The sequence below is a fragment of the Epinephelus fuscoguttatus genome, linkage group LG2, assembly GCF_011397635.1.
Source record: "Epinephelus fuscoguttatus linkage group LG2, E.fuscoguttatus.final_Chr_v1".
In the NCBI taxonomy this organism is placed as follows: Eukaryota; Metazoa; Chordata; class Actinopteri; order Perciformes; family Serranidae; genus Epinephelus; species Epinephelus fuscoguttatus.
The window spans coordinates 42,178,123-42,204,625 of NC_064753.1; the positions used below are offsets into that span (position 1 = coordinate 42,178,123).

At 40.1% G+C, this 26,503-nt stretch overlaps 2 protein-coding genes across 2 annotated transcripts; one reads left to right on the plus strand and one right to left on the minus strand.

Moving 5' to 3' along the window:
- Positions 1 to 6,754: 6,754 nt before the first annotated feature.
- On the plus strand, positions 6,755 to 12,626 carry znf414 (zinc finger protein 414). The gene is made up of 5 exons (XM_049595387.1): positions 6,755 to 6,879; positions 7,092 to 7,202; positions 8,691 to 8,796; positions 8,902 to 9,461; positions 9,869 to 12,626. The coding sequence occupies exons 1-5, from the start codon at positions 6,831 to 6,833 to the stop codon at positions 10,036 to 10,038; spliced, it is 996 nt and encodes a 331-aa protein (XP_049451344.1). The 5' UTR covers positions 6,755 to 6,830; the 3' UTR covers positions 10,039 to 12,626.
- mtch2 (mitochondrial carrier homolog 2) lies at positions 12,297 to 24,688 on the minus strand. Its single transcript, XM_049595406.1, has 13 exons — positions 24,544 to 24,688; positions 20,728 to 20,812; positions 18,745 to 18,851; positions 18,483 to 18,509; positions 18,336 to 18,392; positions 16,951 to 17,008; positions 16,698 to 16,749; positions 16,541 to 16,600; positions 15,901 to 15,994; positions 15,122 to 15,169; positions 14,965 to 15,032; positions 14,806 to 14,881; positions 12,297 to 13,140 (listed from the first exon to the last, which is right to left on the minus strand). The coding sequence occupies exons 1-13, from the start codon at positions 24,628 to 24,630 to the stop codon at positions 13,054 to 13,056; spliced, it is 906 nt and encodes a 301-aa protein (XP_049451363.1). The 5' UTR covers positions 24,631 to 24,688; the 3' UTR covers positions 12,297 to 13,053.
- Between the last annotated feature and the right edge of the window lie 1,815 nt (positions 24,689 to 26,503).

The following is a 26,503-nucleotide window of genomic DNA, read 5'->3' on the forward strand; positions in this document are numbered from 1 at the left end:
GAAGTGTGTGGCAAAGAAAGGGCAGAGTAGCCGCATTGATCAGTACTTCCTAAGAAGTCAGTCGAGTCAGTCGGATGAAGTCCAGCGGCAGGTAGAAAACCACAGTTCGCAGGATATCAGTAACGCTGCCACTGAGGAGGAGGGGGTAGTAAGAGAAGATGCAGGTGACACTGAGGCCAGTATGCTAGCCAGAGAGAGAACCATGGAGCAAAAGGTTAGAGTTAGATGGCCTAGAGCAAATGACAGTAAAGAATGGGAGATAGTTAATAGAGATTTGTCAGTAATCTTGAGTAGGCTTAGAGGAAATGCAATGGAAAGGTTAGAAAAGATGGGAGATATAATGTATTCATATGGTGTAGAGAGGTTTGGGGTGCATGAGAGAAAGAGGAGTGAGAGGGTACAGTCAGGTAAGTCTAGGCGGCAGAGAGAAATAGAGAAGTTAGGAGACAGTTAAGAAAGCAGTGGAAAAAGGCTACAGAAGAAGAAAGGGAGGGAATTAAGGTGTTGCAAGAGGAGTTGAGAAGCAGGCTAGCAGTTCTTAGAAGGGCAGAGCATCTCAGGAAAAAGAGGAGGAAGAAGGAATATGCTAGGACAGGTTTTTTCAGGGACCCTTTTAAGTTTGTTAAAGGATTGTTCAGCCAGGAAAAGGGAGGGCAGCTTAAAGCAGAAAGGCTAGAGGTTGAAGAATATTTGAGAAACACATATTCAGATTTGGAGAAGAATAGGATAGTAGGTTTCCCACCTGATATCCCTCCATTAGGAGGGATAGAGCATGAGATGGATGTCAGGCCACCTAGGTGGAAGGAAGTTCAGGAGGTGGTCAGGCGTGCAAAGGCTTCTTCGGCCCCAGGGCCTAATGGAGTCCCCTACCGGGTTTATAAAAGTGCGCCTGATACCCTTAAATTTTTGTGGAAACAGCTAAGAATAGTTTGGGAAAAACAAATTATACCAAGAGCATGGCGTAGGGCAGGGGGTGTCCTCATTCCTAAGGAGAAGGAGTCTGTGGACCTTAGCCAGTTCCGGATGATTTCTCTCTTGAATTTGGAGGGAAGATTTTCTTTAGTGTAGTAGCGCAGAGACTAGCTAGTTACTTAGAAAGGAATAGCTTAATAGATACCATGGTGCAGAAGGCAGGAATACCAGGTTTTTCAGGGTGTTTAGAGCATACTAGCATGATCTGGCACCAGATTCAGGCAGCGAAGATTAACAAAAGGGACCTACACGTAGTATTTTTAGATCTTGCAAATGCATTTGGTTCAGTTCCGCACAGCCTCATTTGGAGTGCGTTTGACTACTTCAGAGTGCCACAGGTAGTTGTTAACTTAGTGAAAGCATACTTTCAGGATATTAGGTTGTGTCTAAGTACAGCAGGTTTCACAACAGGTTGGCAGAGGCTAGAAATAGGCATCATGGCAGGGTGTACAATTTCTCCGTTAGCATTTACTATGGCAATGGAAGTAATCATCAGGGCTTCTAAGTGGGTGGTAGGTGGGGAGAGATGGCAGAATGGGTTGCATCTTCCACCAGTTAGGGCTTACATGGATGACATGACACTGGTGACCACAACAATGCCATGTACAAAGAGGCTACTAGAGAAGGTAAATAAGAACCTCAAGTGGGCCAGCATGAAAATCAAGCCTAGTAAATCTAGAAGCATCTCGATATGTAGAGGGAAATTAAGTGATAGGAAGTTTGTCATAGATGACGAGGACATCCCAACAATTAGGGAAAAGTCAGTAAAGAGCTTAGGTAGGTTGTACAATGTAGAGTTGAATGATAAGGAACAGGTGGTGAAATTTAGAAAGATGTGGCTGAAGGATTGGATAGAATAGATAAATCAGAACTTCCAGGAAAGTTGAAGTTGTGGTGTTTGCAATTTGGGCTATATCCTAGGTTAATATGGCCACTGTCAATTTATGAAATTCCAATAACTGTTGTGGAGAGAATTGAAAGGTTGGTTAGCTCCTACATTAGGAAGTGGTTGGGCGCTCCTAGATGCCTAAATAGTGTTGCATTGTATGGAAAAGGGATACTTCAGCTGCCAGTAACTAGTTTAACAGAGGAATTTAAATGTACCAAGGTCAGGACAGAGCTCTTGTTAGCTGGGAGTAAGGATGTGGTAGTTAGGAGTGTGGTTCCAAATCCAACCAAGGAGGAAGTGGAACCCAAGATCGGCAGTTCAGGAGGCAGAGGCAGCTCTTAGACATGCAGAGATTGTAGGTAATGTTCAGTTTGGCCGGGGAGGCCTGGGGCTTGGCTCAGGTAAACCGGTATGGAATACAGCAGGCCTCAAAGATAAAAGAAAGCTGGTTGTAGAACAGATACGCAGACAGGAAGAGATAGTAAGGGGTGCAAAGGTAGTGGCCCAGGCTAAACAGGGACAGTGGTTGAATTGGGAAAGTGTAGAGAAGAGGAAGCTTAGTTGGAGGGACCTGTGGAGTATGGAGGAGAATCGTATTAGATTCCTGATAGGGGCTACATACGATGTCTTACCAACCCCCCAGAACCTAAAACTGTGGGTAAATGAGGACCCGTCATGCCCATTGTGTTCACCGCAACTTTAAAGCATATTTTGTCAGGTTGCAAAGTTAGCTTGTCACAAGGCCGATATACATGGCGACATAATCAGGTGTTGAAATGTTTAGCTGCAGGCATTGAAGGGAAAGCGAAGACAGGTGAATTCAGAAGGTGTTAAGGATAGGAGTTTAGTAATTCAGTTTGTCCGTGAGGGAGAGAAATACAGAAGGGATAAGTTAGTGAGGAGGCAAGGGTGTGGCCGCCTAGAAGGTGCTTGTGATTGGGAAATGCAAGTAGATTTAGGGGGAAAGCTTGTTGTTCCTCAGGAAATAGTCTGTACCAGGCAGAGGCCTGACTTAGTGTTGTGGTCAGTGAGTCAACAGATAGTTTATTTCATCGAGCTGACAGTTCCTTGGGAAGACTCAGTGGAAGAAGCATATGAAAGAAAAAAGCTTAGATATGCAGACTTAGGAGCAGAAGCTGAGCAGCGAGGATGGAAGACTAGGATTTGTCCAGTGGAAGTGGGGTGTAGGGGATTCATAGCAAGATCAACTGTCTCACTCCTGGGAACTGGAGTGGGGACAGAGTTTGAGGAAGACAGTGAGGAAATGTCAGATGAAGCAATTAAATGCAGCCAGTTTATCTATTACAGAAGAAATAATGTCAGCTGGGGCCAGCAGGGGAACTACTAAGCAGGGCACATAACTCCTTGAGATCAGGTGGAGAGATCCACTTCCTGTCAGGAGAAATCCAGGAAGAGGAAGTATTTAAGTGTGGGAGTGGCCTATTGGAATCCATTTTGTTTGAGGCCATGCGGCAAGGTGAGTGTGCTTGCTGATCCTGTAAGTCCAGTTAGCTCCTTTAACTTTAGCTTATATTGTAGTTATGCTATGTAGTGTGTGAAATAGAGTATGGTGAATGTGACAGGAAAGCTAGTATCAGCATTGCTTCTGCCTGGAGCTCATGTATGGAGCCTGGGTTTGGTTGAAGATGGCAGTGCTGTTTGGGCTGAGAAAGCCATGTGTATGTAAGGAGGAAATCCAGGAAGAGGAAGGTTATTTAAGTGTGGGAGTGGCCTATCTGAATCCATTTTGTTTGAGACCATGCTGCAAAGTGAGTGTGTTTGCTGATCCTGTGAGTTCATTTATCTCCTTTAACTTTAGCTTACATTGTAGTTATGCTATGTAGCGTGTGAAATAGAGTATGGTGAATGTGCTAGTAAAGGTAGTATCAGCATTGCTTCTGCCTGGAGCTCGCATAAACGGAGCCTGGGTTTGGTTGAAGGTGGCAGTGCTGTTCTGTTTGGGCTGAGATCACTGTCTAGCCTCCTGGAGGTGTCATTGTTGTGAGGGCTCGTCTTGGGAGGTAGACTGTACAGCCTAACCCGGCGGGGGAGTGTGATAGCCTAACAAGGCTTCCCTCCCTGGGTCTACCTCCTCTGTGGTAATATAGGTAAGGTAAAGGAGGTTGTTCGGTTAGTGTGGGGAGCAGTGAGACCTGGCATTAGGGGAGTGTCTCTGGGACGCCAGAGATCACTGTCTAGCCTCCTGGAGGTGTCGTGGGACCAACTAGACGAAACACCGGTGAAAGGAGGTTCCCACCCGATGACCCCAAAGACATGTTAGTTATCACTGCTCATTGGTCTGTATAGTTAAGCCTTGCCATAATAGTTTGTCGTAGGGCTTAGGAGGTTATTCACTGAGTGCTGATCCCTTCTTATTTATTTATTTATTTACTTATTTATTTATTTTTTTTTTTTTTTAGAGCACAAACTTCTTGTGTTTATTTGAATGACTTTTTTTTTTACGTGATTTTAGATGACATACTATACTATGACTTTTTTTCATGATTTTTGACGACATACTATACTATGACTTTTTTCATGATTTTTGATGACATACTATACTATGACTTTTTTTCATGGTTTTTGACGACATGCTATACTATGACTTTTTCATGATTTTTGACGACATACTATACTATGACTTTTTTTTACGTGATTTTAGACGACATACTATACTATGACATTTTTTCATGATTTTTGACGACATGCTATACTATGACTTTTTTCATGATTTTTGACGACATACTATACTATGACTTTTTTTTACGTGATTTTAGATGACATACTATACTATGACATTTTTTCATGATTTTTGACGACATACAATACTATGACTTTTTTTCATGATTTTTGACGACATGCTATACTATGACTTTTTTTCATGATTTTTGACGACATACTATACTATGACTTTTTTTTTTACGTGATTTTAGATGACATACTATACTATGACTTTTTTTCATGGTTTTTGACAACATGCTATACTATGACTTTTTCATGATTTTTGACGACATACTATACTATGACTTTTTTTTACGTGATTTTAGACGACATACTATACTATGACTTTTTCATGATTTTTGACGACATGCTATACTATGACTTTTTTTCATGATTTTTGACGACATACTATACTATGACATTTTTTCATGATTTTTGACGACATACTATACTATGACTTTTTTTTACGTGATTTTAGATGACATACTATACTATGACATTTTTTCATGGTTTTTGACGACATGCTATACTATGACTTTTTCATGATTTTTGACGACATACTATACTATGACTTTTTTTTTTATGTGATTTTAGATGACATACTATGCTATGACTTTTTCATGATTTTTGACGACATGCTATACTATGACTTTTTTTTTTTTACGTGATTTTAGATGACATACTATACTATGACTTTTTCATGATTTTTGACAACATACTATACTATGACATTTTTTCATGGTTTTTGACGACATGCTATACTATGACTTTTTCATGATTTTTGACGACATACTATACTATGACTTTTTTTTTACGTGATTTTAGATGACATACTATACTATGACTTTTTTTCATGGTTTTTGACGACATGCTATACTATCTTTTTCATGATTTTTGACAACATACTATACTATGACTTTTTTTTTTACGTGATTTTAGATGACATACTATACTATGACATTTTTCCATGGTTTTTGACGACATACTATACTATGACTTTTTTTTTATGTGATTTTAGATGACATACTATACTATGACTTTTTCATGATTTTTAACGACATACTATACTATGACATTTTTTCATGGTTTTTGACGACATGCTATACTATGACTTTTTTCCTCATTTTTGGCGACATACTATACTATGACATTTTTTTTACGTGATTTTAGATGACATACTATACTATGACTTTTTTTCATGATTTCTGACGACATGCTATACTATGACATTTTTTCAAAAATCAGGAAAAAAGTCATAGCATAATATGTCGTCAAAAATCAGGAAAAAAGTAATAGTATAGTATGTCATCAAAAATCATGTAAAAAGTCATAGAACCGACTTGATATATTGTTTGAGTTCAAATTCAAAAATTAAAAAGGAGAGTTAATGATTGGTAAATGTTTATTCGTGAATGTGTGATTTTGTAAGTAATAGAATCAAATTGATGATATAATATTGATTTGCCTTGGCAGAGGAATAAGTAAAAACGCCAAACTATACACTTTCATGAAGAAGGTAAACTGGGAAATGAAAGAACAGACATCTTGTCAGAAAATACAGGAGAGTGGAGACACGACCAAAATAGACGGTATACATCTGGAATCAGTTGACAAAATGAGTCCACAACAATGTCCTTCTTATATCTTTGGAGAAATAACTTGGTGGGATAAAAATGGCGAAACATCTTAAAGTCACTTCCTTCACCTTATTTGTAATAAGGTTTTTAGAAAGTAGGCACCAGATTTTCTTCCAGTCCAGGTCTGAAGTGAGGTTGTTCCTGTAGAAACAACATTTGGAACAGAGACGTTTTAATTTTATTTTATAATTTTTTTTAAAAAAAATAAAGCACGTATAGCGCTTTTATTATTTATCTTTATAGAGGAGACACAGGTCTGCCCAACACCAGCAACAGGATCCAGATGTAGAACTGCAGGGTTTTTAGGAAGCAACGTCAAGCGAAGATTTCCTACCCGGAAGTTATTATTAAATAAAAATTGTGATTCGGTCTATCCACCTTATTTTTTGACGAATCACTGGAGCTAGGAATGAGGTTTACAAAAAAGACAAAAGGACAAGAACAGTTAGTTTAAAGTGTCTTTAAAATGTTTTATTTTCTATTTAAAAATAAACGGAAATACTTGTATGAGTCGCATTGCATTCTGGTTCTTGTAGTCCGTTTCTTGATATCCGTTATTGTTGTCGTTTCTACAGACCGCAGAGCCCAACTGCTCTGCTATTGTTCCAGCGATGGCTTCGGGCACAACAGTCATACCGAAAGTTGAATCTGAAGACGGAGGTCTGTTATTTATCCCAAACACAGAACTCGTTTCGTTTTTAGCCCATTGTGCTGAAAGACACCAGCTATGCGACTAATCTAGCCAGTCAGCTAGCTAGCTAACGTTAGCATGATAACTTGCTGAAGTTCTGTCGCTAGATTACTGACGTTGTTCGGAATATTTGTGCTACATAACTGAAAAATTCATGTAAGGTTTTGTTGATCTGTTTCAGGGAGTAAGAGGACACCGTGTCCGATGTACGGCTGCAGGCGGGTGTACACAGATACAACCTCTCTGGAAAGCCACATCAAGGACCATGAGCTCTCAGCTCAGTCTCTTCCAGGTGAGCTCACAGGTCTGGAGCATGGGGTTACAGTGAAGGAGATATGTCACCAGGCACTGGGCCAGTGCGGTGTAACGTTAATAACATCTGCATTGTAGAGAGGGACAATCCTGCAGGCTTACACACACAGACACACACACACACACACACACAAACACACACACACACACACACACACAAGTTGAGTCTCCTCAGGTTATAATGTTGATGAATGACTTCTGATGTTTGTCCATTGGAGAATGTGTTGACTGGAGCTGTGGAGCAACACACCTTAATTACCTAAAAATGAAGTGACATACAAAACATATTGTGACATGTATTTCCTTTTCATGCATACATTTACTGTCATAATTTAAACATAAAACATGCACACTGTAAACCTCAATTCATCCATGACACACAATTTTAATGTGAAGTTGACACAAATGCCCTGGATTGTCAAAATGACATAAAAACTCATCCCTTGTGAGCATAGTGTTTTTATGGTAAGTCAACACTTTTTGAGTTAATTTGACTTAAATTTATAAAGCTGATTTGGCCTAATCTTTGTTTAAAGCCAATAAACTGCAATATCATTGTGCACTTAACATATTGTGACATGTTGGGGGCTAAATAGGTGGAGTTTCCCAGCATGCCGTGAGACAATGTGTTTAAGGCCATAAGCCGAAAAAATAAATAAATAATGTTCTAAATCAGTGGTACCCAACTGGTCCAGCCACGGGGTCCAGATTTCTCCTTAGTCCTTAGTTCAAGGTCCACACAGTTTATTATATTCAGCGTCACACTTGCGTTTGGCCATGTTGTCGGCACTTCAAATGTGCCAGAAATTCACTGCACTTCAAAATAAAGTGTGCTTTTTTTTTCTATTTGCACAATCTGGACACATTGAGAGTCACTTGCGGTCTATTCAGAATGTACCAGCGACCCTCCAGTTGGGAACCACTGTTCTAAATCACTCACCTTACTCGTCATTCAGTGATTAATATTTATGTATTTCACAACGGTTGTAATGTGTTACGGTTAACGTTGTGGTAAAAGACATTTAGCACCATGGGTTTAATCGTATACACAGTTAGTGACCTCCCGCCTGTGTGGAAATTAATGTGTCAAACGTAAACTTGTGCTTAAGTGAAATAATGAGCACTTCCTGGTTCAAAAGTCAACTCTTCTGAACCAGGAAGTGGAAGTATATATTTTTTTTTATAGTTTAATGAAATTTTAGAAAAATGTTAAGTTGAAATGAATAATTTTGCATGTGACATGAAGTTTCCATGTGATGTGTCCTCTGCTTGACAACCCTGCAATTCAATACAAAAAAATGGTAAAGGCAACACAGCCTCAGGCATTAAAAAAGTAGTTTTATGAATACAGAAATAAATGTCCAACCTAGTTGTAAGTTTCAGATTTGGTATGATTTGTGTTGGAAATGAGAAGAGAGGGGGTTACGTGAAAAACTGTGCCATCATGTAAACACTGTCCTCTCCTCAGGAAAGGTCCTGCTGTGCTCCACCGTCGGATGCAGCGGTTCCTTCCCCAACATGCAGAAGCTTATGGAACATATGAGGCATCATCACAAACCCAACATATTCTTCTTGTGAGTTGGTCTTTATTTTATTTAACTGTATAAAATGTTTCATCCTGTGTATTCAGTTGTCAGTGAAAGTATTTTGAGTAGTGAATCGTTACCTCTATTTTGAAGGTGTGAGAGCTGTCGCACAAAGCTGCGATCCTACCGTGGCCTCCTGACTCACCTGCACACCTGCTCCAAAGTGCCACGAAGCAAAGCAAAGCAGACTGAACCGGCGGCCCCGCCGCCTGCTGCTGTGACCAACCCAAATGTGACCCCCATGGACGTGGAACAGAAGCCCCCACTGCTGGACTCAATGACTACACCCCAGCAACCACCCTCTCAAATCCCGAACCCAGATGGCTCCCTCCCCGCTGCTGCTCTTCAGCTGGATTCGGCTGCCCCCCCTGTCCTCGGCCCCCCCTTCTTGCCTAAAACAGAGTTCTCCCCTCAACAGCTTGGTCCTCCACAGCTCACAGAGGTAGCTCCCCTGCCTCAGGTCATGGCTGAAGCCCCTGCTCTCTCTGCACCTTCAAACCTGGATGGCCCAGCAGCAGCGGCTCCTGACCCCCCTGATATCCAGAGTCAGCAGCACTTGACACAGACCAGGTCTCCTGAACCTGTGCACCCTGCTCCAGCACCAGCTCCTCGTTCTCCTCCTGGGTCCACCGCTGTCTGGAAGAAAAATCAAGGTAAGCCTCTCCTCACACTAGAGCACACAGCTGTAACCTGCCAGATGAGGCTCCACATGATGAAACTATTGGTGCTAAACAGGTCGTTTAAACCACAGGAAGCTGCAGATACTGATCAGTTATCCTTAGACCATCACTTCAGATAAGGAAGAACTCAAGCTCACATTTGACTTCCTCTGTATAGGCAGCTGCGTGACCCTTTACAAAGAATGTCAGTGTAGTTTTTTGATGCTTTGTAAACACCCCATGCAGTACAGAGTTCCTACACAGTATGAAAAAGCATCTTAAAAATGTTCACCGCTTTGTTAGAGAGTGTGAGGCCAGTGCAGGCGTGATGTCATCATATTTTGAATTGGGTGTCTGCAGGTCCTTTTGTTTAAATATTAATTTGTCCTTTCATCCATCAGGTTTATCCTGCAACAGACGTGTCCTTTGGGAGCACACCAGAGGGCGCTACACATGCGTGCAGTGTGGACACATAGTGACCAACCGTAAGGACATGACACAACACATCAGCACTAAACATGGCAGTAACAAACCTGCAGAAGACGCAGCGAGCTCAGCCAAGAACATATAGTGTAGGACACACTGACTGAATGATGCTTTGTAGAAGCAAATGCTGCCTTTTTGTTTTCCTCAAGGACTCTGCCTCTGTCGAGTGATGTTTCTATCAAGGGCTTACATATAATACACCTGTATACTGAGTGAAAAGCCTGAAGCAGTGAGTTAGAAACTGATTATTTGGTAAGGTATTTGGCATTTCTACAAAGCACTTAATGAATGTGTGTTTGCGTGTGTGTGTCTGGGCACACACACAATGACTTATGATTAAATTTCAGACTGCTGGGTCACTCGCTGCAACATGTGTCTGGCTGTAAGATGCTTTTAACCAGATATAAGTGCTGAAATCATTGGCTCTGAACACAGTTGCAGATGCCAGGTGAAGACTCGATTTAAGTTTCAGAGTCTTACATGAATAGAAATCAAAGCACTTAATGCTGTTGTCAGTAGACTAGACTACAGGGGTGGTCTAAAACTGGATGTGCATAGTAGTGTCGAGTCCAGTTTATAACATTTGGGTATTGATATGCTAAAGCCCTTGATGTTAATACCTCTTAGACATGGCAAAAAATTGTCCTGTAATTTTGTTTTTTACGCTGTAAATAGCCACTGCCACACTACAAGTTAGTCTGATATAGACGATTGTGCATTGTAGAGTGCTGTTATCAATGAAATGGGCACATAAACATTTGACACCGATTGTATGTATTGGCTCTGGGCTGAACAGGTGTTGTGTAACTGTTGCTTTACTTGTGTACACTGTGTCTTTGGCTTTTGTACCCTGCCAGTCGAGGATCAGTCTGGTTTTATTATAGACTTTTTGTGTCAACAAATCCAATGAAAAGACTCTCAGTTTGAAACCATTGGTACCTGCTGTATATCTTTAAAAACAACTCACACATATAGTTTATTTTCATAAAGGGATCAGTAATTGCCCAAAACAGCTGATCACTGTAGCTTTTATCAAACAGAAGGAAATGGTGTGTTTGTTTGGGACAATTTTCAGTGGTGGATTAATCCATATTTGTTGCTCTAGTGAGTATTTGTGGCAACTGGACAGTGTATGTGGGATTTAGTCCAAAGAAACTACAGTTTGTGTGTTCACTGTAATTAAGGAACATGAGTGAAAAGATAAATCAGGCTTGAAGACACACAATACACACAAGATGGGGATGGGTATTTTAAGCCAATGCAGACACAAAGAGTATAGAAGATGATCAAGAGACAGACCCGCCCGCCTCTTTTTCTCGCCCAAACTCGTATCGAAATCCAATGAAATGGTAAAACTAGGCAGCCCCGATCAAATGTAAAACAAGATTCTGTTACTGAGTTGCCTTTTCCTCTCCTCTCCTTTTCAGAAATATGTTTTAGTGTACTGTTTAACTGTAATACGAGATTGTTTCTTGCCATTGTTTCAAACCGACATGTTTGCATGACATCGCCTTCCAGCATGAGCATTTGTTGATCTGGTGTGGCGCAGTGCATTCTGGAAGTTCTAGGTTTTCTCCCTCTTGAGCAAAAGCGTCTGGTAGTATGAGTACTTGCAAAAAGATTTAATGTTAGAATAAGAATGTAAATGATTTGAAATTCATTTAATGAACATTTAGGCTTCAGTTAGCCCAAAATATAAATAAATTCAAAGCTAACGTTAGAAATAAAATAGCAAACTTTAAGTTGCTACAGTTACATAGGTTAGACGTGGTGCTGGGGAATCATCTTCGGAGCCGCTCTCCTTGCAGTTAGTTCAATGTCTGCCCGGTCAGCACAAGCTAACAAACAGTCCCGACAAAGCAGCTCTACTGTTTGCTAAACCTGTCAGTATCTGCTAGGTGACGTTAGCTGTGTGATGCTAACAGTTAGCCCTGTCATGTGCGAGCAGACCCTCACCGACTTTCCCGTAACCGAGCTCGCACTCTGGCAGCAGTAGGCTCGTCCCCTGGTGTGTCATGATAAGCAGAGAGTGAACGTGGGACAAGGAGGCGATGAGCGAAGCAGTCTAATTCACACAGCTCTAAAATTAAATATTAGCCATTTTAAATAGAAAAAAATAAGTTAGCTGTTGAACAAATACTGATTCCCAGATTGAGTATGGTTTGGTCTTTTCATGGGATGAGTTGACCATAAGGAACATTGAGCCACCAGTGCCAGCCCTTTTCTCTAAGCTGTATAACTCTCTGATGCCATACCTTGCTTGTGTGCCAGATCCTTTTTCCTTCAAGCGCCTGGAGCATTTCACCTAAACTCTACACAAACACCTTTACAAGGAAGACAAGGTCAAAAAAAGCTGTTTTTATTTGGGTCAGTCAGGATGAGTTGATACAAGCATTCGGTCGCTCAGAGCGCCCCAGAGACATTGGTCAGCTCAGGCTAGCCTCCATGCCTCTGTACATCCATACATGCTCCTGAACAACCATCACCTCTGAGTCCTTTCCGTCCTCTTCACTAGCATTACACGCCCGCCAAGCAGTGAGCTTTATGATAATTAACACATCAAGACAATACCACATGACAAGAGGTCCCACTTGATCACTAACGTGAATTATTAGACATTACCACATGCAGACTGAAGTGCTGTTTTCGAACAAATCCCATCACGTGGATGAAGGGGAGTCATTGTCAATAATCTATATTTAAAAAAAAAACAAAAAAAAAAACATGGGGAGGGCTTTGACATTGGTCATTCATAACACAGACAGGTTTGACAGCACAAGCCGTCCTTCCATCACATTTTGTACATGTGGGTCTTAAAAAGATTTCTGCTCATCTCATGTTCTCACGACCCTGCAGTTTTAATTTGTAAATTTCTGTTAATAAAACAAAACCTGCTGGAAATTAACTGGAAATTAGTGTGTTTTTATTTCACGTGATGGCAAGTTGTCAAGAAGAAGAAAAAAACCCTCATAGTAAACAAGTGCATACAAAAAAGAAAAAAGAGATTAAGTGCCGACTGTCCAACCCCCAGATCAGGCAATGTTGATTCTTTTTTTTGTTTTATTATCACAACTATGTTCAGCTCAGTCCTCTTGAGGCTTTAAAAAAATCTCTTCTGGTCCATCGCGTACATCTTTCCTGCCGGAATCTTCCGGAAAAATAAACTGTTGCCTCTGCTCATGTTGCCCTGGAATGAAGAGGAGACAGAAGTGTTTCAGTAAACGTGTGACCAAAAGGCAAACTGTTTTCAGTACTGTAGACTGGAATATAGACGTAAAAAAGAATTGCTTAAAGAAAACGTCACCCACAAAATGGCCGTACTTCTTAAACACATGCATTTTCTAATTAAAACTGAACTTCCTGTAAAGGGCCAAACACATGCTGCATTTTTTGTGCCCTCACATTCATTGATTTTAATGTAGATGCACAGGAGGCGCACTCAAATGCCAGAGCGACATATTTACGAGCACTTATTTTTTGGGGTGCAATGGTTGTGCCCTAAACTGAGTTCAACTTTTGGAATGCAGCAGCACACACCCCATGGCATGTGAGGAGGAACAACCAATCACGACAACAGATATCTTTCCCTTCATGTGTAAATTTCAGTCTGTGATAAATATGAAGTAGAAGTTGATTGTGTTCGTGCAGAGCTGCCAGAGCTTTTCATCTGTCCCACAGACAACAGGACTACACACTTAAGAACCTGGAAGAAGATCAGCTCTGCGCTCAGGATTTCAGGTAAATAGGCAATACAATGCTTATTGAGGTTGCTTAGCAACCTCAGACACAACCTGCCACCACACTCTTGAAAGCTGGCACAGAAAAGGCACAAGAGTAGTTGTCAAGTATTCCATCCGGTTAAAGACGTGGCATGTGTCGGCCCCTAAAACTTGTCTATGCTCTGTTTAAAGCCAAATTCTAGATTTTTAGTGCATGTATGTGAAGTCCTGAACACATGACTGGATAAATGATAATTGGATTATACTGCACACATTTTGGGAGAGTCTGTAAACTGATGTTTTAACACAGGTTTTCTGTATTAAAACATCAATCAATCAATAAATCATATGTTTGCTGTTTTCTGTGGATGCATGTGAGAAAAATAAAGGTTTCCTAATGAGTTCAAGGTAACATGGCTAACTGATTTACAAATGTTCATTTTGTGGGCGATGTATCCCTTTATTCCTCAAGCCATTACTGTCTTCTCTGGTGTCACAAAGAGCGCACGAACAAACAGTTTTATCATTTTCATAGCTTGAGTCAAAGGCAAAAATATCTTTGTCTAGTTAACCTTTTGAAAACTGGAGCGACATTTTTCTTGGGCTGCTTTCAGACACCTTTCACAAGTATTTAAACCTTTGAACCCTGAGCACATTGGTGAGATTTCTTTCAAACACATGGGAAAAAAGGCGACAAGCAACTTGGTAAGAAATCTCCGCAAATTAAAAAATAATAATAATAATAATAATAAAAAAGGAAAAGAAAAAATGTAGGAAAAAAACTACAGTATATTTATTATTATTATTTATTATTTATGTCACTGAATTATTATAATTTTTTAAGCACCAGCACCACCACCAACTCAATAGAAATGTGCTGCTTATATATATCACATGCACGGTTGTCACTTTTTATTCTATATTAAAACTTTTATCCTCAAAGCAATTAAATCTATTCAATTTAAAATAACTGTGCACAGAGTAAAATACATGCTGTGATCCATGGAATGGTTACTGATGATTAGACTGACGGTGGTAAAACCTCTGCATCCTGACACCGTAGCACTTAATGTAACATCAGTATTTATCCAGTGAACACAGCATCTGCACAGTTTGGTGTTTGGTGTTTTTACCTCTCTGCTTAGATGCCTCCAGCAGTCCACCCAGGTGGGATATACTGATGCATAGGGAGGCAGGCCTCCAGCAAGCCTGCGAGAGCAGGGAAAATATGAGTCTGATCGATTAAACACTTGGGAGGATTTACAACCGCAAATAAGCTGCTGCCAACTCACCCGCAGTTATTGACAGCCATGAGGTTTGACACCAAGACAAAAGGGTATGTAAGCATACTGGCGAAGAACTGGAAGAGAAGAGAAGAGGAGCAACGTGATCTAACTACGAGCTACAAACAGACAAACCAGTGTGCTGCTGCATTTCTGTCATACTTACCCCGGTCACAGCCTGAGAGCAGTTCTTGATTTCTCCTGTGTGACTCATCTGTGCAGATAAACAGATTAACAGAGAATGTGAAAATGTGTGGAATGGTGCTGAAATGTCATAATTTCATACATGGTGTTATTAGTTTAACAGGCGTATAGAGGATATATGACTGGGCTGAGGCATCAAAAAAATCAGTTTAAAGATTATTTGGCTTTAGTTCTGTCTATAAAGCCCTGTTTGCTTGGGTCGAGTACAGGGGGTCAGCAACCTGTATGATCCAAAGAGCCATTTTTGACTAAAAGCAATATAAAAAATATCTGACTGCAGCCACAAAACACAGATAACGGAGCCTTTATAGTCGAAATTAGCCCATCAGCGTTACTAATAAGTCAAAGAATCCATTAACATGTTCTTCCACAAAGTGGCTCCTCTGCAGTGGGCTATTCTTGATTATTTGGTACTTTAACTTTGTAGCATTGGTAATGAAAGCAAATTAATCTGTCCACACACTATTCAATTTTGCAATTGGTCTCCAAGAGTTTTTATTTGGAATCCAGAGCCTAGTTACAGAGACTCAAAGCTAGCCGCTGCAATTTAGTCTGGGCAAAATTTAGAGGAAAATGTTCCAGCGATCATCAGATGTGCAGAAGACCAGTGCACTAACAGGTATAAAGTTTGCATAAAGACTATTTCTGTAGATTTATACTGGACTTACAATGCTGCCTGACAGGGCCTTAAACCAACACATACAGAATACTGAGCTAAGCAGGGATTAAAGAGAGGTATACCGAGTCATCGATGGCGTATGTATTGATGAGATGAGCCAGCAGGTTACAAATCCACAGAGACAGGACATCACCAAGCAGGCGAGGGATCAACCCACTGAAAACAAACACACACACATAAAAAATAATCATTTCTGACTTAAAAAATATGAGGAAAAATGATCATTATCTGTTTAAGTCCACCTTTTTTTTTTAAATGTGTCTTCATACTGTTTAAAACTAGTATTTCTGTTGCAGATAAAGATTAGGCTGCACTACTATTATTAGTATTACACTATTTGTGGAATGTGTTTGCTTTTTTGTCACATGGCCGCGACCAACGCTTGTGGTAGTCTCTGTAGACACCGGCAAATTTAACATGGATTCATTAACTGAATAATTTTACTTCACTGAGAACTTTTAATTTTGCCAGTTTTAGATGTGAAACAGTATTTTGTCTTTCTGTTTTATCAGAAAATCTGAAACTTATTATCTGTAGCCTGTTCAGCATTCAGAAGCATTCAGCACTAAGGCAAACAACCTATGGGGGCATTTTGCCTTTAAGTGATGAGAACGTACTGGAAATATTCAAAGTTGACCATCAAGGCAATGCAACAAAACCTGGTGTATTCAAAATCAAAATAAAAAGGAGAGTCAAACTCACGCAAAGAAGCCCAGTATGCCTTCTTCTCTGTAGACTGTGACGATAGAGTCAAACACCCCACTGAGAACAGAACAAAATAAATATATTTTTCATTTAAATTTAGCCATTTTCATGGCTCTTCTCATTGACGTTTGTGTCTAAAACATAAAAACCGTACCTGTATTTTGTTTCTCTCCCAATAAACTGGACCATACATCGCAAAGTAATCACTGAAAAACAAGGAAAACATACATGACATGCCGACGACTGTCTCCACACACAGATTTGCCACATCCAGAGCGTTCAAATAAAAAACAAGAGAAGCAATTTCAAAGCTCGACTACACCCTTTGGTGTCACATGCACACTGCTGGAGTTAGCTGGTTAAAGCCAACTGAAAGAGTCGAGCAGTCGCAGACATTAATGACGTACCATGAAAGGGATGTGTGACAATGGTGGCGCAGGAACGAGCTATCATCTCTTTGGTTGTCTGTAGAAAAGACAGAAAACAATCAACTGAAATGTTAACATGAAACATATCATATACATTTAAGTAGACATGACCATTAAGTACATCTCTTGAAACTTAAGTCTGTACACATGCCTGGTTTGTTCCTCAAAAGAAAAATAAAGACGAACTGAACCGACCACAATGAGAGAAGTGAAATTTGTGGGACGACTCTGTTGAGCTACAATTTATTCTGATGAACAGTTCATCAGTCAGTTCATAAAACATCTATTTAAAACAGCGGTTCCCAACTGGTGGGTCGCAGTCCAAAATTGGCCATTCTGAATGGACCGCAAGTGACTCGCAAACATGTCAAGTTTGTAAAAAACACCCTCAATTTTAAGTACAGTGAATTTCTACAGTGGTTTCCTCCAGGTACTCCAGGTTCCTCCCACAGTCCAAAGACATGCAGGTTAATTGGTGACTCTAAATTGTCCGTAGGTGTGAATGTGAGTGTGAATGGTTGTCTGTCTCTATGTGTCAGCCCTATGATAGTCTGGTGACCTGTCCAGGGTGTACCCTGCCTCTCGCCCAATGTCAGCTGGGATAGGCTCCAGCCCCCCAGTGACCCCCAACAGGATAAGCAGTTACGAAAAATGAATGAGTGAATTACATTTAATAAAAATGACTGAAATCCTGGAGAAATGCAAAATGAAAAAGAGCTGGTTTACATAAAGATACCATGTCAGCCGTGTGGGGCCAGTACAGGGCAAAACAAAGCTGAATGTAAACAGTCAGAAAGCAGTGTAGTGTATAACAGCCTCTACAGAAGTGTGTGTGTGTGTGTGTGTGTGTGTGTGTGTGTGTGTGTGTGTTAGCACTCAGGACGGGCAGGCGAGCGGCATGTCAGTCAAACCATGAATGTAACAGGGAATGTTCATTGTGAGCTTCAGTTTGTCAGAAACACTAAACTAATGAAGCTGTTTTTTGCAGCAAGAAGAGAAATTGGCTCGCAAGTTTTGTGTCATCTGATGGGCCCACAAACTATTTAAAATGATATGGGGTGATAACCATCAGTGGCCAATCAATCAGACCCTTATCTGAGTGTGTTCAATGTATACAATCCCTGCTTGCCCTCAACAAGCAGAGACAGTGAGTTAACTGCATATAGGGAGATTTTTATAGCAGTGGTGCTAATTGTTTAGCCGTAGCGCAGAGTGTGCTAAACATAGTGTGCCTGGCTGTGGTAAACTAGCACTATGTCGACCAGTGAAAGAGTGTAATACATGTTAACAGACACTTCTGTGGAGTTTGCTCTTGTTTGGTATGTTTTTGACAGTCCTTGATGATAACTGTACAGGTGTCTCACCTCGTTAACAACGTATTGTAGGGAGCCCTCCGCAGCCTTCTGCTGACCTCCCATAACCTGGACAACAGAAACAAATCTCAGCATCTTCTAACCTTAGAGAAATGTTTGTAATGACACGAACAATAAATCAGGCAAAAAGGCTCTTACCTGAAGTGTGCCTTGTTCCTGACATTTCTGTAAGAAACTAGAGGTTAACATGATAAAACTTGTCCTTGTGAATAAAGACATTTACATTCTGTCAAACAATAGCTTGTCTTTCTTTCAAAGTTATGCACTTCACCTGTCAGTTGTTTTAATTTGGCTGATTGGTGTATTTCTATAAATCATTACATTCTTTCTTCTGTTAAAAAAAAAAAAGCTGTAGGTGTGAAACATCCTTTTATGGTGCACTTAAACTCTTCAGGCTCACCTGCACAACTCTGCTGTGCACAATGGTGCCGATGGAGCCAGCACAGAGCCGTGGACCGAGCCCGTTGAAGAGACCTGCTTTTCCGTCGATCTTGATGATGTGTTTTGCTGAAACATTCAGAGAATAAACAGCAGGATAAGTTATAAAAGGCCTTAAAAAAAGAAAAAAGTATGATGTTTCTTGGACTGTACCAGTGGTTTTGCTTAGTAAATACTATGTGCCCAGACCTTCCTTTACCAGCAACCATGTTCCATTTCATGCAAGCGCTATAATTTTTAAATGCATTTTTCCAACCTTGAAACTTCCTGAACACAGCTAATGCATCACAACGAAACACGCCCGCACTGCACTTCCTTAAACTTAGTTATTTTTGGAGATGTAATTGAGTTAAAATAGAGAAGTGGTCTGTGAATCCTTCGGGGTGGTGCAATCAAATGCTAAAGTGAGGGTCTGACGACATTTCAGCTGCCACAGAGCCCTTATAAAGGTATGATGTTTGGAAACTCAGCAGGGAATACAATTAATTAACAGACATGACTGTCATGGGGGTGCGGACACAAAGGCTTTGTCCTTGATGGAGCAGCCGCGGGTTCAATTCCAACCTCTGGCCCATGGGGTAGGCAGTTTAATTTTGGCATTATTGGGCAACAATCCCACAATAAACTTTGAGCATATTCAAGCTTCAAGTTCCTGTTTATGTGGCTGATAATAGCTAGAGCCTCGAGTCACAGTGTCCTCAGCGTCACTCCTCACCGCAACATACCACCTTGCTAGGAGGAGAGCAGGCCACAGCTCCAGAGACAGAGCCCCGGTCAGCAGCTGCTCCAGTCCAAATCTAACCCCAAACCCAGAGTACCAAAAAGCCCCGACTCCCTGCCAGATGAGCAAACTTTCTGTTGCTGCTGTCACACAGTTAAGACCTGCTGTGACAACTGGTGCTGGGGGGTTTTGCACTTGTTGAATTTGAGCCACTACAGCTGCGAACTGAAGATCTGTCTCCCAAACTGTTGCCCGCCTGCCCACCTCCACAGTGGCAGGGAGTGAGGCAGAAGGACCATGTGGTGGCTAGCAGCTAATTCTTGTCTCATTTATGGACTGATAAACAGAGAGAGTGGGACAAGGAGAGGCTGAGCAAATGAGCTGCGGGCAACCCTACAATTAAATAAGATTAAATAAGGAAACACCTGGCTACTATATTAGGCATGTACATACGACTGGTATGGTCTTTAAAGGAACCCTGTGGAGTCTTTGACCCCAACTACTTCTATGGAGCTGTGTTTTTATGAGCGGGTCCCTGTTTCATTAGTTAAGTATGCATGCAGGCAGCAGGTTGGTTTCACGCTATTCCACTGATGGACAGTGCGTGAAAGCAACATGCTGATAAATAAAGCAGTGCACCAACAAAGGTAAAGAAGACACAGACTGCTAGCGAGTAAAGAAGGGTCTAAACAACGCACATTTTTAAAATACTTCCTTTGCAAATGTTCTGTGAGGACAAAAACACACTCAAACTGTGTGTTTGACCTCATTGGTCAAACACACAGGTTGCATTTAGCCGAGAAACACTGTATGTAAACATAACTATAAGAAAACACTCAGGAAAATTACACCTCAAGACTTGCCTTCTTTTGTCATTACTGTTTTAAGTACAAAGACATTTAGAGGCCTTATACTCCTACTGACAAGCACAAACGCTGCTGTCACAGTCCCACAGAATATCAGAAGTGAAAAACTGATTTTAAAAAATGGCATCTGAAAGCCCCATCATAAAGCAACCAAACTGTGACTGCTGTCATGTTTGAATGAACCCCCCAGTCACGTTTTGTTAAAGTCAAAATGGAATCTGACTCGATCGAATGTCATACAAAAACAACATCACACTTCCAAGCTCACAAGGTTAAATGCTTCATGGAGAGACACTGAAAGCATACCTCTGTCTGTAATACATATTATAAATTCCATTTCTGAACAAAGCTAACTCACCATAAGCAAACAGTCCAGGGAGCTGGTAGACTTGTCTGCCAAACAGGTTCCTGCCCAGGGTTGGGGGGAGCGGCTCATGTCCTACCTAAAACACACACAATATAAAGTGATGAACATCTGCACTGTAACTGTACATAGTCTGATTATCAGGGTATCTACTGCCAACAGATACTTAAATTTGGTTTAAATTATTTTGAAATGGTCTTAAACAGCATTAAATTTAAGACAGATTTTTGGACAGATTGTCTTTTTCTTCTACAAGCATTGCAGCTAAGTGTAAAGGCAAGTCGTGTATGGTCCTGTGCAGGTAGGTTTTATGTAGGAATATAGTTATTAGAGTGACTTAGGTCAATCTATAGTTATGATGCCACCATGCGTGACTGTTAGATATAACGGTCTTTGGGTTAAAGGCCTCGCCTTCAAACATATCTCTGGTAGCTTTATTTTTCTTTCATGTTGCCTCTAAAAAGCCTTTTCTTTGTCCAAGTGATCAGCAGCAAAACTTCAGCTGAGCCTGAAGGTGCCGCTTCTGGAGCTTCCTTCTTGTGCAGCAGCTTTCCAGCCTATGGGGATGTTAAACAGGCTTGAATGTGGACACTGACACCTTCGATCCAGCAGCTTCTCATTCATCACAGACCTGCTTTTCGGTGGTTCTTGTTGACTCTTAACCACCTTGACCAACTTCCTCTCAGCTGCAGATGATAGCTTGCAATTACTTCCTCACCGTGGCAGTTACACAACTGTGTCATGCACTCTAGACTTACAAACAACTGCACAGTTGATGTTTGGATGTGTAGCTGCTTTGAAATGGCTCCAAGTTACTTTCCTGACTAGTTCAAATCAATGATCTGCTTTTTCAGATCCACACTGAACTCTTTAGACTTCTGTCTCTCGCTGAGTCTAAGAAGTGTATCAAACAAGGCCAATAAAACTGACTCAGAAGTCATCAGCTGCAGTCAATCAAAATCACTCACAAAAAGTTTAGAGGCCGTGCAACAAAAAACTTTCTACATCACCAAAATTGGATTCAAGTTGCTGTATCACATGGATATCACATGGACAGACAAAAGGCCTTTTGAAATATGTTTGGAGAGGAGAAGGTGAGGCATTTAACCCAAAGACCATCATGTCTAACAGTTAAGTATGGATGTGGCAGTGTTATGCTCTGGGCCTGTTATGCTAACAGTGGAACTGCTGCTTTACACAAAGTGAATAGAATAATCAAGAAGGATTATCTTCAGGAAAACATAAAATCACCAGCCAGACGGTTGGGTCTCAGACGCAGTTAGACGACAACCCCAAACACACATCAAAAGTGGTAAAGGACTAGGTAAAGCATGCTAAAATTAAGAGCATGGAAAGGCCTTCCCAAAGTCATGACTTAATTAAATCCCATCAAGAACATGTGGACTGGGGGGGTCGGTGGCTTAGTGGATGTTGCCACAGCGGCCCGGGTTCAACTCCTGTCTGTGTCTGCGTCTGTCTCTCTGTGTCTGTCCCTCTGTGTCTGTGTGTGTCTCTCTCAGCTGTCCTATCAATTAGAAGGCAAAAACACCCCAAAAAAATCTTAAAAAAACAGAACATGTGGACTGTGTTGAAGAAACAAGTCCAGAAAGTAAACGTATTAAGTTGAACTGCACCGACTCTGTCAAGAAGAGCGGTCAAACACTTAATCAGAGGCTTGTAGATTGCTGCTAAAAGCACCAAACTGAGGCGAATACAGCCAAGAGACATTTAACCAAATCTTAGTATTGCTGTATGTACCCCCCCCCCCCCAGCAGATTTGGTTTCATTTTCAAGAGACCCATACTTTATATGAACGCACCTGCTCATTCTCTTCACCTGCTGGACAGTGTGTATCACTGGGTTCTGAGATTTATTATGAACTGTGCTTCTCTCACTCATCACTTCACTGTGTTCTCTACAGTTAAGTAAACTGGTCATCATTATCTGCTCGTCACTTCAGTCACTGGTATATCTTCATTTACAAAGCAATTTTGGACAGACTTCACTCTTATTCAGGTTCACTACTGACCTGGAAACAAGGAAGTCACAATCTCCGCTCGATGGACATTTTAAAACTGGTTGTTCCAAAGATAAGGACTGAATTAGGAAAGAAATCATTTAGGTTTTCAGCTCCTGATGTTTGGAACAAGCTTCAGTCTGAACTACATTTACACACACTGATTCATTTGACTGATTTAAAGAGAGGGTGAAATCTTTGGAGTCTAGGCTTTCAGTCTGTAAATGTTTTATCCGATTGTACGAGTGTTTGTAAATGTTTTTCTAATTATTGTCAACATGGCCAGGTCTCCTTTGTAAAAGAGATCCCCCATCTCAATGGGACAAACCGGGTTAAATAAAATAATACTTTCATAAAAGAACCAAACTTCAAGAATTACTTTTGTGACAAAGTAGTATAAACTCAAATTATTCCATCACAGAAGATTAGCGTTGTAGAAATCATTACAAAATCAAGACTGCCATGACATACATGTTACGTACAGGTCTGTGAAAACTTCTGATCACAACCGTACACCCAGTTTACCAACATGTAACTACAAATATAAAGTAAAAAGACAGTCTTGGATTCAGTGGTGGGTTGTTTATGGCAATTAAGACCTCACAAATTCAACTTTAGGACTATTGAATGACTTTTAAGGCCCAATACCTGCAGACAGTCTGCATTACAGTGTCTCAGCACCAAACTGTGGCCCTCCAACACTTCCTAGTTTCGTTTTGACACTTTTTGTCCACTTGTTGTCATATTTGTCTCAATGTTTACTTTCTCACTTTGTCAGCTCAATTAATTTAGTCTTCACACGATGTAAAAGTCTCCCTATTCGCAATTTATTTTGTCGTTGAAACAACTTTGACTGCAAAGCTAAAGAAGTAAGCTTCCTGATTAACATTGACTTTAGCTTGTTAGCAACCGCTAGCTTACGAGCTACTTCAGTGGGCCAAAGGACACCGGTCAGTGCAGGTCACAAGTCCCCGGATACTGTGCTCACAATGCGGGCATTACATGTTACAAATATGTTACTCATGACACATGTGAGCTAACAGAGCCGAGTGCTGTGAAACAAACAGTAAGCAGCATGTCAACGCTAAGACATGTTAGCTCGCCCCTGACCTTTTACTGTTAAACAGGTCAACACCGCCGCTGTGTGTGAATCTGTTAGAAACTGGAAATCACTTTTACACTTTGGCAAACAGTTAATAAGCAGCAACAAAGAAGGTGTAACGTTTGACAGCAGAGCTGAGCGGTTTGGCTGATAGCTAACTAGCTGCTATCTGTAGCACTTCAACTACAGCAGCTTTGTTAGAAAACATGACTTTTATATTTGAAGGTATGCAACACGAAGATTAAATGCTCTTGCACGTTATTTGTATAGAAACGAGTGAAGGAGCACTGCATATTAACACAGTATGAACTTTAAGAATTGGTTCACACACCTCACTTCCGCCTACAACAGTGTATTTTGGAAACAGAAGGTCATAGGGACAACAGACGGAACAACAGTGTAGTTGATAATGTTACCGGATATTTAGCTGCTATGTGTATAAAATGTAAGCCGAATTAAAGAGACCGTGATACTGGTTCACGATACAACTTAACTCATACATATTCAATTACTTACAAGCAACGCCACGTCAAACAGCGCTTTTTTCAATGGACTTTGGCAGTTTCCTCTCCAGGCTAACTCCTAGCTAGTTGAGTTCTGCAGTAATTCCTAATGTTAGCTAACTGTGGTAAAAGAAGCTCCTGAAGCGGAAACATCCTACAAACGTCCGCGTGAAAACTTCTCCTCTTACCTGGATCAGGACTTTAATGTACATCAGAGGGTGGGAGAGGACGGTGAGCCCTGATCCCAGCAATACTTGGCCACACGTGTCCGCCATTTTTGGAGAGACAGTGGAGATAGGAAGTCCTTCGTCTTGCGTCACAGGAGGCGATGGCGCTCATATTATATGGCATTATAACGGTACCGCCATCTAGTGGTCATGTGGAGTATGGTAACTTTTATTTAGTATTTTATACATCTCATTAATTTTTTTTTAGCTTGTTATTTTCTGTTCTCTATCCTTTTAATTATAATTTTTAAATTACAAAATAATTTTAATTTTGATCAGTTACAGTTTCTGTGAAAAATAAGCAATTAAAGTACAGTTACCAATCAAAATGTTGGTGATAACAAAGAGGTTACACCCTTTCTTTTTTAAATGACATGATACTGAGAAGGTGGTAGGATTGTGTTAATGTAAACTTCTTCCTGCTCCTTTTCAAGCATGTATGTTGATGTTTTGTTTGTTTTTATTTTTGTTTTGCTCAAAATAAAGTCATTCATTCATTCAAAATTTACACATTCTGTTGCTTTGCATCTTCTTGCCAGGCATTTGACTGGACATTTTTCAGCTTCATTGCCCGGTTTAAATCATTTGTTAGAAAAGAAATCCAAAAGTAATCATCTTTATTACTTTAAGTAATTAAAATAGTTGCATTACTTATTACATTTCATCAGGGTAACTAGTAATCTGTAGCCCGTTACATTTCAAAAGTAACCTTTCAGACACTGACTACAAGACATTGATGGTTTCTCAATATTTAACCCTTTGAAACCTGAGCAAATTGGTTTGATTTCTCTCAAAAAAAAAAAAGCATCGGGAAGGATGCAATGAGCAACAAAAGAAATGAACCAAAAAATTGCCAGAAATTAGTAAAAAGAAAAATTTAAAAACAAGAAAATTACTAAAAAAAAAGAAAAAAAAGTTGAAAACAAACAAAGGTGCTTAAAAATTACAAAAATTCTGTATAATGATTTTAATTATGTAATAATAATTCTACACATATTTTTTCCCTAGCTTTTTTCATTTTTATATTATATTTCTATATTTTATATGTTTACTTATTTATTTTCTTGCAGTTTGTGGGACATTTCTTATCAAGTTGCTCTTTGTTTTTAAAAGAAAACGCACCAATTTGCTGAGAGCTTAAATACAAGACATTGACATTGTAAAAGTTTGAGGAATTTGTCAATATTTTATAATGTTATCATGTACTTTGTTGACTTTCCCTTTAAATATCACAAAAAACTGTACACCGATATAACTGTAAAATAACTATGATTTATTTATTTATTTTTTATCTTAATTTATTACAGCAACCCTTCTTTTATTTCAATGCTCCATTGCTCTTGCCCCACTTCTGCTTTACTCTAAATTACGACCCTGTAGTAAATGCAAAGGAATTAAAAATAATTCTAATAGTTCTGAGTTTCATTAAGGTAGTTAACAAGGAAACAGTAGGTCAGGGGATAAAACAAGACATCATTCCATGGTACTTTGACTAAAATTAGGGACTTTTGGGATTCTTTTAGAACCATCTAAAGGTACAAAAACAAATTTTATATTTAGCTCGGAGTTCATTATTCTTAATATGTGAATGTGTAACTTTCTGAGAAGTTTGCTTGAATCGTCCAGTAAAGAGTTTCCACTGTCATTCTGCAAAAACATTTCTATTTGTTCAAAGACAACAGTGAAGCTAAGTAGAGACGTCTCTCCAGAAGATGGCAGAGTGGGAACATTTAAAGAAACTGCACCAAATATTCCTCCTCATTATTACAGAATACTCAGTCTTTACTTTAAATATGTTTACTAATATGTATGTGTTGCACAGATAATATCCTAGTATCATCTCAAAATGTATTTCATCAACTGTTTTTGAAATTCAAAGTCTAGAGGAACAATGTGTTTAAAGGACACTGTTTACTAAAGT

Bases quoted from the DNA above. Each gene is read 5' to 3' on its own strand.
- znf414 (XM_049595387.1), top strand. From the start codon at position 6,831: ATGGCTTCGGGCACAACAGTCATACCGAAAGTTGAATCTGAAGACGGA. The intron at 8,797-8,901 runs GTGAGTTGGTCT...TCTATTTTGAAG, and splicing joins AAACCCAACATATTCTTCTT to GTGTGAGAGCTGTCGCACAA. The intron at 9,462-9,868 runs GTAAGCCTCTCC...TTCATCCATCAG, and splicing joins TGTCTGGAAGAAAAATCAAG to GTTTATCCTGCAACAGACGT.
- mtch2 (XM_049595406.1), bottom strand. From the start codon at position 24,630: ATGGCGGACACGTGTGGCCAAGTATTGCTGGGATCAGGGCTCACCGTC. The intron at 20,813-24,543 runs GTAAGAGGAGAA...TGTGTGTTTTAG, and splicing joins ACATTAAAGTCCTGATCCAG to GTAGGACATGAGCCGCTCCC. The intron at 18,393-18,482 runs GTAAGAGCCTTT...TCTGTTGTCCAG, and splicing joins AGGAACAAGGCACACTTCAG to GTTATGGGAGGTCAGCAGAA.